The sequence below is a fragment of the Andrena cerasifolii genome, chromosome 14 (genome assembly GCF_050908995.1).
Source record: "Andrena cerasifolii isolate SP2316 chromosome 14, iyAndCera1_principal, whole genome shotgun sequence".
Taxonomy (NCBI): domain Eukaryota; kingdom Metazoa; phylum Arthropoda; class Insecta; order Hymenoptera; family Andrenidae; genus Andrena; species Andrena cerasifolii.
Genome location: NC_135131.1, coordinates 1,860,178 through 1,884,727, shown reverse-complemented (window position 1 = coordinate 1,884,727; position 24,550 = coordinate 1,860,178). Strand labels below are relative to the sequence as shown.

General features: G+C 34.7%; 1 protein-coding gene across 3 annotated transcripts in view; it reads left to right on the top strand.

Moving 5' to 3' along the window:
- The window catches only part of LOC143376209 (uncharacterized), a 1,054,554-nt gene that overhangs the window by 600,063 nt on the left and 429,941 nt on the right, over window positions 1-24,550 (top strand). For all 3 annotated transcript variants that reach the window (XR_013087041.1, XM_076826254.1, XM_076826253.1), the window contains exons 6-7: window positions 16,628-16,789; window positions 18,268-18,324. Coding sequence is in view for 2 of the 3 variants with exons in the window: in XM_076826254.1 (XP_076682369.1) it covers window positions 16,628-16,789; window positions 18,268-18,324 (219 nt within the window). In the remaining variant the exon portion in view is untranslated. The remainder of the gene's footprint in view (window positions 1-16,627; window positions 16,790-18,267; window positions 18,325-24,550) is intronic.

Sequence of the window (24,550 nt, the reverse complement as noted above, 5' to 3'; positions counted from 1 at the left end):
CATCTAAACTTGAGTTTTAATTTTTATTTCTCACCGCAGTATTAGGCGCAGTACTTTAGTCTTTACACCATGTGCATGTGTTACATACTGCGGACCACGGTGTAATAGACAGGTGTTCCGACTCTGTACCTTTTACCCCAGCGATTTTCTGTGCCGATTTCTGTTTAGTTCCCCTGGCCACCGCGAGAGGCGTCGTGACTTAGAAGGCATATATATATGTGTAATGAGATTGCGGTAGTAGAGATTTTAATGGTATTACAGGGGTTGCCAGAAAAATCCTTCGCGTAATGGAGGGGGGAACGTGCCGCGCATGCGCGTGATGACGCTGTCATTTGACTGAACCATGGCGTCGATTGGTTTGACATCACGAGGTCATCACGCCTGTGCGTGGTGTGTTCCCCTTCCACTACGAGTAGGAATTCCATACCAGGCATATATATATATATACATATATACATGCCTGGTATGGAATTCCTACTCGTATAAATATATATATGCCTGGTATGGAATTCCTACTCGTATATATATATATGCCTGGTATGGAATTCCTACTCGTATATATATATGTAAATCCCTTTACACCAGCCACGAAATCTGCCGTGCTGCGGACCACGGTGTACTAGACAGGTGTTCTGACTCCTGTTCAGAATGTGTGACTTTTTCGTCCTAGTTCTTCTGGCGGCCGCTAGATTGGCGCTCAAGGAGAAAAGGCTGACTTTTTGCGGAAAATACGACTAACAGTTCTACTACTACAATCACATAAATGCATGCATACATGGATTTCTTATCACGACGCCTCTCGCGACGGCCAGAGAAAACCACACAGAAATCGGCACACAAAGGGCGGTATTCTCAGTCGCTACTTATTCTTAAGCAAATGCTTAAGCATTCGGCATCCTTTGCTAGCTACTAGGTTAGTAGAGGCTTAAGCATTTGCTTAAGAATAAGTAGCGACTGAGAATACCGCCCAAAATCGCTGGGGTAAAGGTACTGAGTCGAAACACCTGTCTATTACACCGTGCTGTGGACTAATAACTGCGTAACCTAACCTTTTCTCCGACCGTACGTCAACCTAACGTCCAAACTGCGCCGCGCTGCGTGACTGACAATTGCAACTCTATAAAGATGCTAAGAAAAGATAAAAGTGAGAAAAAAAGTATAAAAAAAATAACAGAAAAGTCAATAGGCTTTCTTATACTAGTGTTTCGCCTACCATCAGTCCGTAGTAATGCACGCGCAGTAATTGGTATTTCGTTAGTAACTGGCCCGCAGTACTGCATGCATGTCCGCAGTACCTCCTGCAATGCCATTGATGTTCCAATCTCTGTATTTTTAATTAACTGTGCCTATTACCCGTCCGCACATTTTTTTATGGAATTATTAAGGTCCGAACTTTCTTTTAAAAAAAGAAAGAGGGATTTTCATTCATTTGAGCGCTTTATCAAAGGTTCCAAAGTTAACCTATCCTAAAAGTCCACAGTAATACCCACATCTACCCTACCAGCGTGTGCTTCTAATCCTTTAAAACCATTTTGGTCCACGTGATCTCTTCAAAAAGCAGAAATATAAATTCATAGAAGCTAACAGGAGAAAAGTTTTGAAGAAAGGTCCTACTAGTGTTAGTATCGCGATTGATTTTACTGTAACACTCATGTAGTAAAGCAATAAGCTCAGTGGCTCCCACCTAACACAGATTTGCCAGGTAACTTTACTGAACAGGTTCCTATTAAGTCCTGAACAAAACAGACATGTCGCAGTTTTATTTTCTCCTTTCGCGCGGCCCACTTCATGCGCCTGGCATATTATAGAGTAACTACGCGGGAAACGTTTCGAAACGAATAGGTACACGGGTTCGAATATGGAGAGTATCAGGCTTAAGATTCAAATGCCTCCAGCACACGAACGTTTCCAGCGTGCTCCCAAGGCTTTCAGCGCATTTGTGCGTTAGGGTACAGACAATATATTGCGCGCCGTGCATGTGTATATTTTCCAACTTCCACGGTGAATGTCCATTCAGGCCGCGTATGTTCGTGTTTCCGGGTACTAGCGCAGGTGTCGTCGTCGGAAAATGAGCCGTAACGCCGGGGGCATATAACTGAAGTTCGTTTCCTACCTCGTTCTCGTTTCTCTTCTCGTCGACACTTCGTGCCTCGTTGAATAATTATTGGCGAAGGAAGAGGAAATCTACGTTTATGCACTACGAATTTCTGACATGGCTATTGCCCGCTCCAAATGCTTTTCCCACGCAATGAAAATATAGTAGATTGTAAAAGACACATGTCTGGCAAGGGAAGATCCCGAACCCGAAAATTCAAAAAATTCTGAAACTTTGTGAATATGTAGGGGATTACCTCCTGGTTACAACGCAATTTTTGTTTGCCCCCCAAATTCACTCGAAGGGGGTGAAATTAACCCCTGAATATTCGGCTATTTTCCGATTTTGTGCTGTAACTCGCGAACTGTAAGAGATAGAAGAAAAGTTTCAAGACAAAAGTCACTTCTTTTAATTAGATCTAGCATTTGGTAAAAAATTATTTTGCAGTTCACGAGTTATGACACAAAATCGGAAAATATCCGGATCTTCAGGGGTCAATTTACACTTCCTTAGAGTGAATTTGGGCAGCAAACAAAAATTGCGTTGTAATCAGGAGGTAATTTCTTACATATTCACAAAGTTTTAGAATTTTTGGAATTTCCGGGTTCGGGATGTTCCCTTGTGAGTGGTTCTGATATACAGTTACTCAGAAAAGTAAGCCCTCCCAAACGCATACCATATTTTGCATATTTAAGTAATGTTAAACTCAGAATCACCCTTGATTAATATATTTTTAGTTACTACCGTGTACCAAAGAAATGCTCAAAGAAATTTTGCTCGAAGGAGGGACTAAGATAAGCCTGAATTTCACAGAAAATTAGTCGAAATTGTGCATAATAAATTACAGCTTAGAATAAAATCGCAGGAATATTTGAAGAATATTAACTCATTGTAACCCATTAACCCTTTGCTACTTCCACGGATAATAATATTTTCTAAATAAACTGTGTACAATTTCTCAGTTGAATGCACTCGGAACAAAAGTGTATTAATCAAGATTTATATTATATTAATGTGAATTAGAATTACCAATAGTTACTTGAAAGTTGATTTGATATATAAAATATGTGTAGGGGTTGTCAGATACTTCTGTGAGTAACTGTTCCTACGTGTTCTGCTTCACGTGTATTATTAGTACACCATTTATCCTCTTTCTACGTGTAGAGTGCTTATTTTGTATTTAGCAAATGAAGCTGTACCATCCCTTTGCACATTATACGCTTATACTTTTATTATTACAACTCAAGTAATGCTACAAATTTGGGTCGGTGGAGATTTGTTTAAGAAATGAATTGTAAAATTGATCTCAGATATTAATTCCGAGTTTCGACTACGATAGCCGATTTTTTAAATGCAAATATCTCGAAAAATAACTGACCAGTTGCACCCAAAAGGGGGGTGTTTCTTCAACAGCTCATCGAGCCCTACAATTTGATATATGCCTCATTGCAAAAGCACTCCAGTTCTGATCCTCTCCTCGCAAATTAAAAATGGGTTCACATTCACAAGGGTAAAAAATTCTTTGGCCTAAAGAATTTTGCCTGTGCAGAGTTTCCTTAAAATCTTGTATTAAAAACTGTCTTACAGAATGATAATATAATTTAAGAATGTGTATAATACAGTGCCTACCTTTTATTTAAATTGGAAATTACACCAATATGGCAGAAAACCTGATAGTAGCGATAATTGCAATGTTGCTGTTATAAGAAAATAAATATTTTGTGTAAAAAGTGGTCTCGAAAGGAAAGTAATATTGATATCTTTTGGATATTAATGGCTATTAATACTTTAACTATTGTTTAAACTATTTCTCTGCGTAAGGATCAATACTCATAAAAGAAACTGGCGGAGCCTTCATAGAAAATCATTTTGATCCTAGTTTCGTGACCAGAATTCTTGTGGTAGCAGCTTCCAATATTGGAGCTTGCAGGGCCAGACTGTACATTTCATGAAATTTGAACTCGGCGTGTTGGCAGCCACGTTTTTCATATACGTACTGCAGGGTATTGGTCGATCTGATGTAGCAAATTAAAATATGGCAAAATTTATTTTGTATGTGCACTGAAATCCGAATTAAATCTATCGCAACTGGATAAAACACTGCGACGCTTTCCTTTCCACGACTATGGCTTACATTAGCTATATCTATGATATTCAAAAATAACACTATTTCTTTTGAAATTCTGAGTAAAATATTTAGTAAAATTAAGTAGAGTTGTATAAATTTAGAATTGTGTAACAGCCATTTATATTGTTCGTATAAACAATTTTATTGACAATGAGAATTAGATTCTAAAACTGTCATGAGATGCAATAGTCGAGTTACGTATTAGGGTAGAGTGAAAAAAACTTTTTTTCGATGATCAGATTCTAATAGTGCGGAAAAGTTGCCTACTTGGCCCAGTAACTCATGGTGGGTTCTGGGCCACTTGTCCTGTTAGGAAAGTGGGCGAAGAGCTGCACTTTTTGATGCTTTAAAGTGCCGATAGGGCAGTCCTGTCGTTCCGAAACCAGTCACGGGTGTTTCTTTGCTTCATTTACGCAACAAATATAGTCCTGGGTAATGAAAAAAGGTAAAATGCACCAACGGAAAAAAGTTGAACTTTCTTAAGTTTTTTTACTAAAATTTTGAAAGTTATGGTCTTTGGTGCACACAGAAGATATTTGACCATCGAACTGAATTTTTTTACACGGTTTATTGGGCCAAGTTTTCCGCACTATTAGAATTTGAGCATCGAAAAAATGTTTCTTCACTCCACCCTATTATGTATAGAGCCCTTTAGAATTGCAAAGCCCAAGATTAACTAACGGTACGCTTTAATTCGGAAAAACATTTTAGGTATATTTAGTATATTGTGGACAAACAACGTAGATTAGCAGATCGCCATACTTATGTTATTACTAGCTTTACTGCCCGGCTTTGCGCGAACTGTAGATTTTATAAAAAAAATGTATTTTTTTTGTGAAAATAGTCAAATTCATCTGGATTAGCTAGGCATAATGAGCTGGGCACATTTCGTGACCCCAGAGTTTACCGTTCGAAAGTTTTTAGGCGGCAGACAAACACATAAATACTTTCTGCTTTATATATTAAGTTATTAGGTTTAACAAGGGAACACCGCGAACCCGGACTCACCGATTGGAACGCAACTTTGTGGGTTTTTAGAGTGACTCAAAACAAGAACAACGGTGTCTTTCATTTGGGCCCTATCGTCATTTAAGGGAGTGAAAACTAACCTCAAAGTCAAATTGGCACTTCCACTTTTTCGCGTATAACTCTCAAAGTACAGCAGACAGAAAAAAATGTTTCAAACAAATGTTTAATGGTGAAATAAGCGCTACAAACTTCCGTTAACAAAATTTTGAAAAGAGATAAAAAAAATTATAATTGACGAAAAAAACTCTTTTCAAAATTTTGTTAACGGAAGTTTGTAGCGCTTATTGCACCATTAAACTTTTGTTAGAAACATTTTTTTCTGTCTCTTGTACTTTAGGAGTTATACGTGAAAAAGTGGAAGTACCAATTTGACTTTGAGGTTAGTTTTCACCTCCTTAAATGGCGATAGGGCCCAAATGAAAGACACCGTTGTTCTTGTTTTGAATCACTCTAAAAACCCATAAAGTTGCGTTCCAATCGGTGAGTCCGAGTTCGCGGTGTTCCCTTGTAAGTAATAGTTATAATAATATTTAGAATTATTATCGGGCAATGCCACACCAGCTATATTAATTAACATATTTAATCTTACAGTTCTCTCCCTAGGCATAACGCAATGGCAGTATGTATTTCTATGAAAATATTGAGGGAGGGCGGAACAAGATATTTTTATGTCTGTACAGTAAATCTTTGTTTAATTTCTCCACCCACAAATTAAACAATTATAAGTATTATTAATAAAATCTATATCTTCTAACTCGGATTTAAATGCCACCACAGGGTTCTTTTATTTCATGAATCTCTCAATTATTTTATTGAGTAGGATTGTCATCCCACAGTGTGTTAATAATAGATAACGATTTTAAGAGGTACTGAGGGTTGCAAATCATGATTATTAATAACTTGAAAATACTAATATCACATTTGTTGATGTTTACTTGGAAATCCATTTTCACCCCTTTCACTCCAACTTAGTTGACCGTCAATCGACCAGACATCTTTTGCTTAATGCTGCACTTACTAAATGCAAAACTTTGGAGTGGGAGAAGATATGGTACAGTGACTTCAACGTTAATAATTCATTTAATTCTTCCACTTTCACGCGGTGTAATATTAATTTAAACTTTAATGTGCTCAAGATACACACTTGTAGTAAAAATGGTTAATGTCTTCCAACGTTTCTGCTAAAGTTTCGAGACAGGTGGGGTTCTAAAGGGACGCGATTGGTTGAATTTCTCCTGACGGTACAGGGCGGTATCTCTTTCAGGGCGGGAGCGTAAGTGGAAGATTTTTCGCTAAAGGGTGGACAATTCCAAGAATTGACCGCGCCAGTTGTCGAAAGTGCCTCTGCAGGGGAGCATGTTACGGTCATGTTGTATTGCGAGTCAGGAGGTAGATAACGGTGCATCCAAATTGCAGTGCGAACCCGAATTCTACCTCACGTACTACCTAGATTGCGGACCAACATCAGGATTTCTCCAATTTTTCCAGAAATTGGTTTAGAACCTTTGAAATTCTTGTGGGTCGGAAGAAACGATTTTTTCAATCTTTGCACGCCAGGCACTGCGCTCGATAGCGGAGGGCGGTCCTTTATTAGTAGTATAACCGCAAAGGGGGTGAATGTCCATGAAAAAAATGAGTTCAAAATGTAGAATATCGTTTTTTGAATCGGGACCGAAAATGGATTTGCATATCTATTAAATACGTATGCAACAGACTAAAAATTGCCACGATGCAGTATTACATATGGAACAACTACGGATGAAATGAATTTTTTAGTAAAAATGAGTAAAAATTGTACAATAACTGTTTTTAAACGAGACTTGATTTTTTAGAAAATTGGTTTTATCAGTTGAACGATATCGATTGTTAAGTAGTCAAGTGCATATGTATTTGACAAATATTCGAAGTCAGTTTTTTCGAAAATAAAGTAGCAAACTAGAATATTTTATTATAAATTTTTCACTTATTTCTTTGCTTAAAATAGTTACAGGACTAATAGATTACCCTATATAGCATTCTATCTGTATAATATAAAGTATGCCATTCATGAATCATGAATCGTTAACGATCGCAATCCATCACGCGAATGTTGCAAGAAATTTTTTTGCATAAATAATTATAATGCAAACAAAACACAAACGGGCCATTTTTTATTACAATCTCAACACAAAGGAAACGTGAACATTAACATATGTTACTTTACAAGTAATTACAATCACAAAATTATATTTCTGCTATTTAAAAAAATGATTAATATTTCTTCTGACGTACCTGTTTAGTCTCCTTTTCTTTTAATTTTTTAAACATGCATTCTTTTTATAATTGAGGCATGACCTTGTCAAATCACAACAAATTATTACTGATCGCTAGTGATGGCTTGAATCTTTAAAATGTCATCGCTATTGTGCAAAGTAATCAGTGATTAGTAATCACATACTTAGGTATATAAAAAGCTCTTCATCTAGAATAGAACATAAATTCAGTTGTTTGAAGGAAAATCTGGCTTTAAACTAAAAATAAAGTGAAAGTAATATTTGAAATTTGAACTGTTTTATAATATGTATTATACTAATCGTCATTTAATGTTTGCTTAAGGGGGTACGTTACCCTAAAAATTTTCGAAAATTGTTTTTTAGGATGTTTGTACATTTCGCTAGCTAATTTAAGCGAAATTTAAAAAATTGAAGGAATTACAGTAAAAACATGTATGGATGTTCAACCTTAAACGCGATTTCCCAGAAACTAGGTTTTCCAAAATGTTGAACATAAAATCTCGAAAACAGCTCCAACGATTTGAATGAAAATTTACAGAGAGCTGCAGGAAACTATTCCCCTTCGTGTATTGGGAACACATTTTCAATATAAATTCTTAAAAAAAAGATAAAAAATATTTTTCCTACAAAAAAGGATAAAATCAGAAAGATCAACATAAAAATTGTATTAATTTGTTTATCAAAATTTTGCATCCTGCACAAGATGGAGACTGTCTTACAGATTATAAAAATGCCTTTACTTTGTGTTTTACATTATTCACCTGTCCGGAATCGTGTTCACCATCAAACGGTGCATCGCGTACACGCTCTCACATTTATATTTATAACTTTTTTCCCCATAAAAATACTTCAAATTTTCTTTTTGCGCATTAAAGTCAACGAAATGGCGCTTAAAACTTAAAACAAAAATTATCTCTATATTCATTTATTACTTCTGAATATTCGTTTGAAGAACAGCCTGATTTTAGGCTGATGAGGGTAACCTACCCCCTTAAAGACACAGACTAGTATAAACAGTAGTTCGAATTGTCGTAATTTAAATTACTTATGGTTTCTGAATACTAAAATATAGAATATTCTAGGCCATTGATTTTTTTTTTTGAGTAGGGTTTTATTTTAAAGTCGTCGCATCTACAATGAAGTCATTAGCGACCACCCACCTCCGCACAGTGATCAAATATTTGACATTTGGTTACAAAATTACATAATGCTGAATTATAAGAGGTCGAGTAGGATATTGAATTGTATTTATTATGACAGTGGCTTATGGTGTAACCATCTTGGGTGGGAAAACAGAGGGTAGCAATACTGGAATAAAATGTACAGCAGACAGTACCAATTTACTGACTAAGAGCAGCTATAAACCGCTCCTATAAAGAGAGCCAGCCTCAAATAGTCGATTAACTACTAACCTTAAAAATATATGTTTAGCCCCTTCGTTTCCTACTCCTTCCATGATTCCACCTTTTTTTCTGCTTACTTGGAGTACCTGATTTCTCTAGCCAATCCCTTTAACTAAATTTATAGCATCACAATTATCGTTTATCTTGGGTAACCAGTAAAGTCCATTGCAATTTATGTACTCGACTCTACAGAGAGGTGATCACTTATTTATTTATATTACACTGAATATCATTTAATGGAGAACCGAATAATACAGGTGCAACAAGTTCACGTCTCAATTGTTCAAAGAAAATTAATATTCTAAATTAACAACATAAAACACTGGTAGAACAAATGTGCAGACTCATAATTTGTGTTAAATGAATAGGTGAGTAATTATAATTCTAATATCTATCTAATGTATGTCTAAACTGATATATATATATATACAAACACTGAAATTAATATTTAATAACAAAGTTAGCCACACAAGAAACAGCGAGGACCAGGATTTTTTAAATCTTTCCATTCGACATTCTTTTTCAAACAGTTCACATATTTTTCCTGGGAAACAGCAAAAGTTTTTTATCGATTCGAAATTTTTAACCCCCTTTTCGCTCGTTCGTTACTAGCTTTAAGATAAAAGTCAACATTCAGTAAACAAGGAACGATAGTGTAAATTCTCAGCCTTGCCTACCGAAATTATTCAGGCTTAGCGAGTGTACCTTTACCAGTATTCACGGAGGAAATTCGGCTCGCGAACTCAAACAAATGATTTTAATCCGTTTAGCATAAGCGCCGTGCAGTTTAATTAAATCATATAATACTTTTGATATGCGAAGAAATGTTTTCTAGCGTTTGAGCAAGTGGCTGATGAATTCTCGTCCCGTATCGTATGCCAGCCATTTGTTCGTTTCCATTCGAAATAATTCACAGGTCTGAGATGAAAAAACGTTTTTGAATAGTTTAGCTGCTTTTAATGTATATTAATTTCTTGTGCCATTGGCAGAATGTTTATGCTTTTCATTTGGTTTTTATAAGTGGTGTTTAATACTGTCATACCTTCAAAACTGCCGAGTCAGTTTTTTACAGTACTAACAATTTTTACTAATTGTTTATGTTAAATGTTTATCAACTTCGATGGGACTTTTAAAAAAAAATACCAAAAAATTCCTGCGTGATTTTTTGTATATTAATTTCAGGATCATTAAACTTTATATTAACGTCAATTTCAACTGCTCGAATTTGCACGAAACAGAAAAAATAGCCAAAATCATTATTAAGACGTTCACCGCTCCGGCCCTTAGCGTAGTCGCTGGGGCTCCTCTCGTGCGTCCAGCGAAGTCGTAAGTCAGTTATGTTAGTCTAAACATTTGCCCTTTCTCATTGTGCATATAATTGATTTAAAAAATACATTAAAAAAAATCGAATAAGTGTTAATTATTTAACCTTCGTCCCGAAATCCATATGCTATAAAGTCTAAACAATCGATTCAATTTTTCACGCATTCCCGTTCAACTGATAAAAATGTTTTTCAAACACAACTTAGTCAGTAATCATGTGACAACAAACTGTAACCGAAAAAATTGGCAAATACCTTTTTATTTAATAAAAAATTAAGATCTCTTTAATTTTTTAAATGTAATTTTATTTAATTTTTTTCATCAATCCATGCATCGTTGTATCCTCTTTAAAAAAAGAATTAAGATACTTAGGTCGAAAACTGATTAATTCAGAAGTTACGAGTTTTTTTCTCGGCCGCCCATATATACTTTGACACATTGTGAGAGGGCTTGCTTTATTCTACCCCAAAAATAAAACTTTAACTCTGAAATGTTCCGCGATTGGAAAGTCCATTTAAAAAATTACTATTATTATTATTTATGCTTGTATGGCTTGAATAAGCCTACCATCTAAAATTACTAGCATGAATAAGACTTTAATACCTTTGATAGTAGTATTTATCTACGTTTTTTGACATCATCTTTAGAGAACCTGTATTTCTTCATTTTACGTATAGTAGAATCATCTGTTTTAAGAAGATCATTTTTTACGAGACACTATATAGTCTGTATATGCAATTATATAATGTTATAGCACATATAACATCCAATATATGCACGTACCTTCCTTTCAGTTGTGCCTATGTATTATGGAAGATCCTGTATTATAATTATGGGGAATCGTTTATCGTCCTCCTTGATATTGCAACGGCCCTTTACGATTCAGATGATGAACGCGTTTTAATGCTTCCTTTAATCTTCGTTGGCATTTAAACAGAATTGAAAGAATTACTCGCTGGAAAAGTTTCAGTTCCATTTCGCATTGATTTCGTTTCTCATTTTCTCAGAGACTTTAATTCGTTAAAATAAACCTCAGTATTCACGTTCTGGGTTCAATGAAACATTTTCGATCCACTATACCTCCAGTAATTCTGCACGAATTAAGGGAGGATTCTCGCGTAAATTTTGCAATGTTCTTTCAAACTTGAATGCAGTAGCTAATACAATCAAATATTGTTTAGAATTTTTCTGTGATTTCAGAAGATTTAATATAACTTTAAAAAATTTAGATAATTTCTTTAAAATATTGGAATTCATATAATAGTAATGTATTCCGATACATCTGAGTGTGGCCGTTCGATTATTCATTTTAGCCCCCCATCAAATTACACTAAATTATTATATTATTTCTCAACTTAAAACACATCTGCTTTTTTGCTACATATTTCTCAATCTATTTTACTGCATATAGAATATTCAAAAGAAATATTTGTTTAACCTAGTCAATACAGAATAATTCTAAATATTATTTTTTAGATAACACCTGTTATAAAACTCATTCTACTTCCCTCGATGTTGTTTCAATTTTTAATTTCAATTATCATATTTCTGGAATGAACGGTTTTAATACGATAATTTTTATCGTCGACTAGCATCTACATTGTATGTACCTTTTTTTTTTATAAATATTGTGATAGTTGTACGAGTTCGTACAGTCTAGTAGCACAAAATATTAGTTAAATATTTTTTCCAAAAATTAAAAAAATATTTTTTTGGCCACACTTTTTAATATAACAAAAATGTTGATTCCAAATATTATATACACATACAGAAAATGTGAAATAAATGTTTTGAAAATATGAACTAAATATTTGTGGAGTATAAAAGAAATATTCAGAAAATATAAAGCAAATATTCTGGAAATGTGATAATATTCTGAGTTCCAAAATTAATATTCAGAAAATGTAAAATATATATTTCAAAAATATAAAGTAAATATTCAGGAAATGTAAAATTAATATTTAAAAAATGTAAAGTAAATATTCAGAAAATGTGAAATAAATATTTCGGAAATGTAAAATTAATATTTAAAAAATGTAAAGTAAATATTCAGAAAATGTGAAATAAAAATTCAGGAAATGTGAACTAAATATTTAGGAAGTGTAAAGTAAATATTCAGAAAATGTGAAATAAATGTTTACTTTATATTTGAAAAAATTTTTTTTTTCATAATATAAAATGAATATTTCCCGAACATTCGGAAAAAATATTTTGTTTCTAATATTAGATAATTATTTTATTTATATTTGGACAAAAATATTTTTTTCTAATATAAAATTAATATTTCCAGTATATTTTGAAAAAATATTTGCTTTTTAATCTAGAATAAATATTCTATGTATATTTAAGGTAGTTCCTAACCAATTATGTTAGTCAAATTAGAGTTGAGTAATAAGCGATAAATATAAAGTAGTATGATACTATAGAAATAATAATAATAATTTTTAACGTCATGTATATATATTTTAAAAAGTTCAGCGTTAATATAAATATTTGTAATACAAAAGTAGAATATTAAATTGATTAGCGTAGTGAATTGGAACAGCAGATCTGACAACGTCGCAATCATTTGGAGCGTCTTTTATAAACAAAACGTCAGAAAAAATGTTCATATGAATTTGAATCGTCGTTCGCTATTTAAATGTCTAAACATATCGATTGTGCGACGTTGCCACATTGACTGCTCTACGAAATTTTCTAATTTCCTCTACGCCATCTGGTGGCGAAAATTAAAGCAGTCTAATCGGGTTAGTTGTCACCTGTTATTGGCAGTATCGGGAATTTCGACTGTTTGATGATCGATTTTGTAAAATTTAACAGACTATTTAATGAAAAAAACATTATTGCAATATTTTAATACTTGTGTGCCACCAGTCCTGTAACGCGATTGACCCGATTACAGAGCTTACTTTAGTAGATGGCGCTCTCACAATATTTCCCAATATTTTATGGGCATTTACCAAGAAACCATGTGGACAGATTTGCAGAAATTCATTTCCTGACATTTCCATGTACTTTTGTGCCAATTTTGGTACACTTGTTGAATATAGTTTTCCTATTTCAGAAGAAAAACTGAAACTATAACCCTCTTCTTTCGACTCTGCCATATGCCACTGTGTTAAAATGCATCAACTTTAATTAACAATTTCTCGATAACTATGTGGTAAATCGATTTTAAACTTTGTACAAGGGTTTCTTGTACTCCAAATTAGTTTTGAGCGAAATTTGAAAGAATTCTCGAATTTATTAGATTATTCAGGAACTACCTCAAATATCAAAAAGAGATTGAACCTCTTTTTAATATTAAATGCATGTGTATTCAATATTTTGTGCTACTAGGGAAAGTACTCCAACGGTCATTTCGAATAATTTTTATACGAGGGGTGTGCATATTCTAGAGAATGACACCGCATTTCTCCTTCCTCTTTGAGATATTTCTCTGCACAGACCCCGTTTAATATTTCGCCCAGCCTTCCAGGACAGACGAATTTTCTACTCAAGATAATTCCTGCCAGAAGCGTGCTCCTCTCTAAATATTTGGAACGCTTTGTCTGGAGCTGTTGTAACCAAAACACTCCGTCTTCTGTCTTAATTATTCGACTAATGACGCCTGGAATGTAGACTTCCTGTCGTGATTACGATCTTCAGCTGCATGTTTTCGAATACCTCTCACGAACGATACCCCTGTCTCGCCAGCATCTTTCGAATTCTTACGTGCCAGATCAGCCCCTGAGCAATGAGTACCGAATAAGTTAATCGACAGTATACAGGGCGAGGCAATTAAATTGGAACAACTGTTTAAGTGCATATCTCTAATACTTTTCAAGATAGAACAAAATGCTTGATTGAGAAATTACACTGATTACAGTGCCAAATATGATAACAGAAATAATTTTTTTTCACTTCGCTTTTTTAAATGCGACGATACATTTGGACTGGTCCACTATAACGGGCATGGAAATGTGAGTTCAATGATATGTATAAATATACGTGAATTGAAAATAAAGCAATTAGCTTTGCTGATAAGGAACAAGGAAAATGGCTACCTTTCATTATGATAAATTAATCTCTGCAAGAGTTAAAAGTGTTGAATTACGTAGAGAAAAATAAATAGTGTCAGCAATGTTGAAAATATGCATCGAAAACTTTGTAAATAAATTATGAAATTTCGAATACAAGATTACAAGACTAAATAGAAATACTAGGTGATCAGCATTTTAAACCTGACCGTCTAAAAAATAAACCGTTTATTTTGAAAGTATTCTAAGTTCATTTTTGAAAAATTGAGAAGATGAAAAATTTTCTGCTTTAACGTGAAGATTTTATTTATAAGCAATTCATAATTTGAATATCAAAATATTCGATTGTTTTAATCGATTGAATTTTCGTTAATAAATGGAATTGCATAATCATTTATTTTGAAAGTGGTGCAAGTCCATTTCCTGTAATCTGTAGCCTGTCCAAACAGTCGAGGCACCAATAAACAAATGGCATTAATGTGGCTGAAAATTGTCCCATCTTCGGAGATTAATGTAAACATTATGTAGATATTACCAAATAACGCAGACTTTGGAATTATAGAAACGGCGCGGTGAAAAATAAATTTCGTGTACATTCCCCAGGATTATTACGATATTATAAAACAATGTCGAAGAAGAGATAAATTTGTATTATATGAAATGAAACGCGAAGATTTTATTTCAACAAAGTCTTTACAAAGTGCAGTTGCAAGAAGAAAAAATAATACTAACGGAGAATGAATAACCTTGCTCAAAATATGCTGGATGAGGTTTTGCAGAAATGGTCCATGTACAATTTTGTATAAAACGTCGATGGAGGAGGAAGAATTTAAAACTCTAGATTTATCATGAGTATTTCAAGACACTTCCAAACTTCTACATAACGATCTGAATTAAAAAATGATGCACCTAATATTAATCTTACAAGCATACTGTAACAGTAAATAAATTAATATTGAAATTAAACAACAGTACTTTGTTTTTCCTGTTCTCATTTATAAACAAATGTGGATTGAAGCACAAAACATAAATTTGAAATAATTAAAATTTAATGACTCGTGCAATTCACTAATTTTGAAAGTGGTTTAAGGGGGTATACCGTTTGAGCTCTCGGAAAATGTGTACATTTTGTGAATTCTTTTACAAGTCAACGGCTTGATGAAGATTTCCCGTTTTTTTACTATATTTACATAGTATTATGAACTATTTAAAAAAAAAGTTTCAGTTTAAAAACTATTGTTTTTCGGAAGTTATGCATACATATCCGAAAGTCTCTCGATTTTAGACGGCTAAACGGTTTTCGGTATTCGAATATTCGAATACTTCAGTTGCTCAATTATTGGGCGAATATAATTCGAATATCCAAGTATTCGAATACTATTCGAATATTTAAGTATTCGAATACTATTCCAATATTTAAGTATTCGAATACTATTCCAATATTTAAGTATTCGAATACTATTCCAATATTTAAGTATTCGAATGCTATTCGAATATTAAATTATTCGAATAGTCCCAGCCCTACTTGTCACTCGTTTTCAATCTGCTATGAACGTTGGAAAAAAAAGAGAGAGAAGCATCGGACAAGGGGAGGACACCATCTGATAGACATAGAAATAAGTAAATAGGTGTCCGAGCGTTTCAGCCAACAGGCCTTAATAATAGAGATATTTACATGTAAATTATTAAAAATTTGATCGTGTCTGTGGGGTTTCAGTGGGTAAAAATCCCACACTACCCTGGCGCCCGCGGGAGATTTCCTTCTGGAGGCGTCGAGGTGCCTTTTGATAATATCTCCAATATAAAAAATAAAATTTTCCTCTAATAAATTATTTCTTTAATAAATTTTTTTTTAACTTGGTGAAATCTTCAAAAGGCACCCTGACTCCTTCAGAGGGGAATCCCTCGGGGGTGCCAGGGTAGTGTGGGATTTTTACCCATTAACACCCCACGGCCACTATGAAATTTTTAATAATTTCCACGTAAATATCTCTATTATTAAGACCCATTGGCAGAAACGCTCGGACACCTATTTACTTATTTTCGGCATAGATTCATCGTGCCAAGGCTCATCAAAACCGGTGTCTACCACATGGTGCCCTCCTAACCACAATCAAATCAAAAGAAGGGACTCTTCTTTTCAGTAGAGAGCGCAATGAAGCCAAGCTTCTTTCGTAAAAAAGATTCTCTCGGCGTTATTTGCTCGCCGCTTGAGGTGGATTTAATCGAAACATTGATCTAGTACGCTTCCGTTTTTATTGTAAACGGGGAAATGCTGCGAGGGAAAAGCTAGCGAACATTGTTTGCTGTTACTATATAAGAATTAAGCAATATCGTGCTTTTCTGTTTGCTGACAGGTGGACACACCAGACAGCGTATTGCAGAGTGGATTGGGTCTGGGGCCAGACATGGGGCATACGATCCTACGATCCATGGTGGATCCAAGGGATTACGACCGATTAAGATACCTGCAGATGAACGGCGGCCAGCCAAACAGCTTCGAGGAGACTATACATCGGGTATGATTTTAACGCTAAATAAACGAAAATATTGCAGGCTGTTTGTGCTAGAAACGAAAATAAACTTCAGAGAAAAAATTAACTTTCAACCGTTTGCACTCCAACTTATTCTGTATTCGCTCGACGATCGATTAGAGATATTGTTGCTTAAGGGGGGAGCCTGGTGTAACTAAATGAAAATCGAGGCATTTTTCGGGAATTTTTTTTAAAGAAAGTATTTGATAGATCTTTCTGAAACTTTCAGGATATTGTATTAACAGGTTAAGGTATATAACAAAAAAATTTTATTAAAAAAGAGCGGCAAATAACAAAGTTATGCCCAGTCCGTTGGCGACGCAATTATTGCACTGCGGGCAACGTAGCGTCTTTTGGTTTCATCTGAAACCAAAAATCGAACAATTTTCTTTTCGTTTATGAGTGTACGCACAGAATGAAGAAATTTGAAACTTAAAAGATGCAAAATGAACAAATGGCGGCCTCTTGAATAAAAAGTTCACTGTTTCCAACGAAATTTTGCCTTAAATGTCTAAAAAAAAGTTATTTATTTAAACAATATCATTATACTAATAACTTAGTACTATGAAGACAATGTTCACAAATATCCGTGCACAAGGCCAAGTCGATTGGTTGAATATTTTTTTAGTTACATTGCCCGCAAAGTGTAAAACTGTCGTTTCGAGAAAAACGCATTTGAAGTTTTGTGGTAGCCTGGCGCTCCGTAGCAAAACCGGCTATATCCGCTTTAATTTTTCGAATTTCGTTTTGCGGCTTTGGGAACATATTGTCGTGATGTTCAACTATTGATTTATGCAACAAAAAAAATCGATTTCTTCGATCCGCTACACCAGGCTCCCCCCTTAATGCTATACATATTAAATGCAGGACTTTGGAATAGAAAATCATATAGCATAATTTTAAATCCGGTGACTTACTTGATTCTACGTAGGATGATTTTTTGTACTCTTGCAAATTCAGTGGAATCAATACGCAACGTTAATATTGGAACTCCGTTGCAATGGGTTAATATATAATATAACAAATAATTTAACGCGTTCGCTGGCACACTGTATTTGGAAAATCGATTGTGACAGACCATGCTTCATATTCAGTAGTTTATTAAATACAGTGTGCATCTTTAACTGTAGGACTTCGTTTAATTTTCTGCCAATTTATCAGAAAATAAACAAAAATTAAGTAAAATTCCATATTACTTTACTGTTAATGTCGACATGTCTATGGTTGAATTTATTATACAAATATGACATCCTCTATAACTTTTGGATTAAACGCAAAAAGGATAAGTTATTTCAATCTGCATGTATCTGATCTGAAAAAGTAACGCCGGACAAAATTGATTTATTTATATTTATTCAATGTTCAACTCATTAATAAAATACCTATGTATATCCCTTGATGTTATTTTTAAACTGTTGGTCAATATAATTGAGTGAATCTTTATACTTCTTTATATTTTTCAGCTGAAAGTTCAAGAGGCACTGAGGAAGAAGGAGAGATTTCACAAAGAACACGAAGAGGTGAGTGCAATTTAAATTAAAGACCACCTTCCCTTCTGTTTAATTTACTAATGAAACTTTATTTATATGACCTTCAAAGGAGGATACATGGGAAGGAATAATTATATAAAAAATCTTACGGATATAATAAAATAAACAAAGTCATTTTAATTATTTGTTTCTCTCATATTATAGGCTTATTACACTCCTTCTTTATGGAGGGACTATCTTTGTCATAGCTTATAAAATATAAGGCTTTGTATATCAAGGAATTATATTCAGAATCAATGATAAAACAAACAATATATACGTAGTACATACCTATACAATACGTTATATGTATAAAATACACATATAATTATATACATTATATTACGTTATATTTTATAAACCTATTTTAACATTATTTACGCGCTTGTTCTTCGTTCGCACATCTTGTCATAGTTTATAATAGTTGACGAACTAATGTATCTGCAACCGTGTATGAATACATAAATATGCAGGATTATTGTCTTATTATTTTATTCTTTTATTAACCACATGCAACACGTATACGTTCCATATCTAGTTTATTTGATAACGTAACTAAAGTGCCCAATAGGACATTAGATTTCTATTAAAAAAAAAAGTCATTTGTTTTGTACGAAATGTATATTTTATTTATTGCTAGCATAGTTTGCGGGAGAAGTTACTTTAAGTGCACAATTGTGGCAACAAATTATGTTTTTTTAATTTTTTTTATTTATTTATTTATTTATTTTAAACGGATGTCGCTGCCAAACTATGTCCTTTTGTTATTCTCTTATACATTAATAATTTAATGCTTAAGGATTTCTACAGATAATAAAACACATTTTCTGGTATTAGTTTGATTGAGAAACGTAAGATCTCAAGAGGGTAGTAAATAAATATTAGAGTAGTAGCTATTTTTATACATAAATCTGAACAATGTTTCTCATCTTATTATTTGTTTCTTAATTACTCATTAATTCTCTTATTACTTTCCTTAAGTGAATAAACAATTGAAAGTAATCGCGTAACGCGAACATTTGAATTGCAAAATTCTTGAAAACATTATGTACGAAACAAATATGTTTTAATATTTTATTAACGATTTGGACTAAAAGTCCTTAGGATGATTTCTAATAAAATATATTATTCTTGTTTACCAAAATTGAAAGCGATGTCGAGCCAAATAAAGTTTCTCACTTAATTTAAATAAATTCCAATCTCCGCACAGTAAATAGGAACTTTTGCTATCGTTTAGTATGTGCGATTTTTTTCAGACAAGTATAAATATTCTTTGTAGTATTCAACATTTTTCTAAAATTTGTATGAGCATACAAGGAATCGCAAGTAATTACACGAAACTGCTATGTTTACTAGGGATACAGGTTTTAACTGAATCAGACATCAGTCGCCGGAGGCAGTCTTAAACTTCGAAGAGTAAAGAAAAATGCAAAAACACATTAAATTATATAACAGGCCGAAAGAGAGAAACTTTTCTAAAATTTAATTAACTACGATCTTCAGCGGGTTAAAGCACTACTCAAACTTTAATAGACTCGGGATTAAAAGTAGAATATCTTTCAAACTAATAACCTTTAACAGATCTCATTGTTTTCTTCTCGTAGAGAGTGTAAAGTTGCTTTGGTTAATGTGCGAAAAAATATTATACCGTGCCCGTGTACACATATCGCAACATTGAAAAATAATTCGAATCCAAAGTTGGCTTATTAATCATAAAACTTTGAAACACCCTGTATACGTAAATTAAACTATTAAATTTATAAAATTAAACGCTGCAAACGATTAATTCTTTTTCAACAGTCACATTTAACTATACAAATAAAGAGATTCGTAACATAAATGATATTTTAGCATTTACGTTTTACAAAGAGGTTGTTACATCCTCCAAATTCAAGCTTATACAATTTTTCACTTTCTAATTTTCTACATATTTTCTGCATATGGCATCAGTCACAGTAAATGTTTATTGTTACTATTACCGTGACAGATCCGTGATATGTAAATGTATTGGTCACATAATTTGAGATTCTAAATCGTCAGAGGAGATACAAGAAGAATCAGGGTTGGTGGTAATTACACTGTCCCACAAAATTGAACTTTTTTTCTGTTCTGTAACATTCGAGAGTGGTTTCTTACAGATTTTTGTGCGCTGAAAACAAATCCGCAAACTGTTTATCGTCATCACCCTCAGTTTTCGAGAAATTCGATTTTGAAAAAAACTGCAAAAACTTGTTGCGTCAAATTATTCTATAAACCCTTCTGAATACAACGATATAAGTTATTGGTGGATTATAAATATTTAAATATGTTTAAACAACGATCAAAGGGAAAAGAGCACCCGAAATGCACCCACTTTTGCAGATATTTTTTAATTTATTTCCAAAACTGAGGGTCCAGGAGAAAATCTGACTATTCCACGCGGTGCAGCAGACATTTTTCTTTCGGAAAGCATCAACAGCAGTAGCAAGTCACGCTTTGTTTTCAATACAGAAGCAAAATAGTTTGGCAAAACGTGCGGCGCCGACAGTGGTAGTCACGCGCGTTACGCGATTCTGTAACGCTGAGCGGCAGTGGCTCGCGCGCCGCCGTTGACTACCACTGTCGACGCCGCACGTTTTGCCAAACTATTTCGCTTCTGTATTGAAAACAAATCGTGGCTTACCACTTCTGTTCAAGCTTTCCAAAGGAAAAATGTCTGCCGCATCGCGTGGAGTAGTCAGATTTTCCCCTAGACCCTTAGTTTCGAAAATAAATTTAAAGATACCTGCAAAAATTAGTGCATATCGAGTGTTCTTTCCCCTTTGATCGTTGTTTAAATATATTTAAATGTTCATAATACACCAATAACTAATATCGTTGTATTCAGGAGGGTTTATAGAATATTTTGACGCACCAAGTTTTTGCAGTTTTTTTCAAAATCGAATTTCTCATAAACTGAGGGTGATGGCGACAAACGATTTGCGGATCCGTTTCCAGCGCACGTAAACCTATAAGCAACGGCTATTGAATGTTACAGACCAAAATGTCTGTTGGACAGTGTTACCGATAACAATCAAACTCGTCATCATTCCTCACTGTTCCCCAATCTGCTTACCTATCCGATCTTACATTCTGACAATTTGCCCTAATGTTCGCCTATCCGAATCCAATCCGAATCCTCAATAAGGTGTGCCACAACGATCGATCGCGCTACCCGTAAAGACGCATCCCCCCCGTCAAGCTCGTCCCACGGTTAAGAATTTGCGGGGACGTCCTGCGAGCGACGATTTCGTTTATCGTACACGGTAATCGTAATAAGGAAGAACCTATCACGATTAAACCAACCTGTGCCTCAGCTCGTTTATTTCCCTCCTTCGATTCCCTCGTGCATTCCCTGGATCATCGACGACCCCCTTTTCGTCGTTCGACCAATATTGGCCCTGGGAGCCAATGGTTTTACCCGATACAAAGCGCCCCTCGCTCCTCGGCCCTCTTCCAATCCGGTGCTCGGCGAAATTCTCACAGGACGAAATTTGCATGTGTGTGCTATCACTTCCCCCCCCCTCCCCCCTCCCGCCTCCCCCCTCCTTTCCCAACCCCATCTCCCGCTCGGTTATTCTTTCTCCTTCCGTCTTTTTCGACCACTGCTCGACTCCGTCTCTCTCTCTCTCTCTCTCTCTGTCCCCATCTCTCCCCAATGCCCGCCGACTCTCTGTCTCACGCCATCCCGATACCTCTTATTATGCAAAGCAGCCGGATCGGTACGATATCATCATAATCGTCAATGTGTACCGCGACGTTACGCCGTGAATTTCTTATGCGCAATCGCACCGTATAGCCAGCGGCGTTACCACGCTCCTCTTATTCCCTCCCCCTACCCCGAGCTGTTTCTGTTTCCCTCGATTTCTTCCCTTTTCCTACCGGTGCGTGTCAGCTTGTACCCGAGATCCGCGAAATCCGCTCGAATTTCGCCGCTACGTCTAGTATCTCGCTGATTTCTTCATTCTTCTTTTATCCCGGCCCTAGCTTGTCCCGCGGCTCCTGGTCCATCCGAAATTTAATTATAATCAGCCCCCGCTGCTTGCCAGCTTTAATTCCTGCTCTGTACGAAGCTCTTTTCCTTCGACCGGATGAAATTGTACAAGTTGCGTTTCACATTTTCAACGCTGCGCATTTGTGCTGTCTTAGTGGTGGTGTAATATTCAGAGAGTAGATGGGGAGAGTGTGGGGAAGGGTGAAGCGTAAAGGTTCCTGGCATTGTGCATATTGCGGCGTTTTATTCTGCGTAGGAACATTAACTGGACCACCTTGTTGTAACATAATTTTTTGGCTGATTGGTTGGTAGTATTTTAGTAATTTAAGGGGCTTGTTATAGGCGCTGTAGTAATTGGTCGAATTGTAATTGTGAGCGTTGCAAAGATTTGTGAGGAATATAAATAATACACGGATGCCGTCTTTGACATAAAACTATTATAAAGTTTACACTCGTATAGGGTAAAGGCATCGGTAGTTGACCAGTTAACCCTTAATTGGTATCCTGGGGTCAGTCATGACCCCAAGCATGCAAGGTTCGCTGCAAAATATTTGGTTGTCTAAGTTTGTAAACTGAATTTCTAATTAATTTGATCATAATAGTTTAACTTTCTACGTATTTATTATTTTATACATTACCTACGAACAAAATAGGTATTCATAGAGGTTGATCTAATGTCGACTTTACAAATTTCTGTGTCCTTTTTTACTTGGGGTCTGCCACGACCCCAAGATAACAGGTACGTTTGAAAAAACAGTATACCAGTTAAGGGTTAAGAGAAATCCTTCACGTAAACAATAGTAACCACTTGCTCTGTCATTGAATAGTGACAGTCGCTGCCTAAATATTTTTAAAAAAAGTTATGTTATACAAATTTTAGGACCATTTTTCAAAGTTCAGTAACTGCTTCAAAAGATGCTCATCCTTGAAAACGAAAATACTAGTAGTTGACACTACGTTGGTCAGTGATTTGCCACCTATACTAGAAACAGGATTAAGGCAATGATGTATTCCCGAGAATTATGATGTAATCGAATTCCCGAGCGTCTACACTCGTCCGGCTTGATAGTGTGGACGCTCAGGGATGCGATCGAATCGAGGATGGAGCATGAGTGGATCGATAGTGTCGATCGAACCTTAAAGTTTGTAACTTGGCAACAAAGCATTCACGGATTTATGTCATTGGCATTTTTTCATCGTCACAATCAGTACAACAAATTCCTAAAGTTGAATGAGATATTTTTTAAGTACCCTGTATTTTTTAAAATATAATAATAAAATATAAGTCTAGTTTCTGTCATGTACCTACCATCTTTGACGAGTAAAATGATCATGCAGAGTCAAAGTGATACAGAAGTTGTAGTGAAAGATAAATAAGTAGCTAAAGGGTAGGGAAAAAAATTCATTGGACCACATCAACTGTTTTCTTCGCACATAAAACAGGCAAATAAAAATTAACAGTGTGTGATCAGGCAAATTCGTGTATCAGCAGATCCCACTGTAAACGTGTCAACGTAGTTTTTAAATACTAGTTATGAGTAGTAAGTTAATTATTCCAAAATCGAACATACTACTTAGTAAGTATCTGAAAACTATTATTATTTAGAAAATTCATTGTTTTCTTCTCGGATGATACATAGAGAAGCATATTTAATGCTTTTTACTCATCACTTTTCTCTTCTATACAATGTAATGGACTGAGATCATAGATATTTAAAAATACAATATGTTTAACCTACGCCTTGGTATGACCTACGCGATTTCATCCAGGAAGCAATTAATTTGACCACATAATATTGTCTTTAAAACTAAATAGACCCAAAAGCAGAAAACTTTTAATCACAGTAATTCTATTCACCCTGGCTATACAAATTGATAAGTAGAATACAATAAATCAAGTATTGTGTAAATTTATTTTCTTGTTACTTGTACGTTCTAAGATTTACACTAAAATTGTATGGGCTAGGTAAGTATCTTCGGCGCGGAGCGCTCGCGCCATCTCTCGGATTTTTTTGTAATATTGGGAGTATACGGGCGGCAACTGTTTAAGATTCAAACGTGAAATATGCGTTTTGTAATTTGTTGTTTAACGGGTTGTACATGGTTACGGGTGTAATATATATAAAGTTAAAGTTGAGGTAATTACGTATTGTTTAAAATTCAAAACTATTATAAATAAGTACACTGTAAACATTACATAGAGTT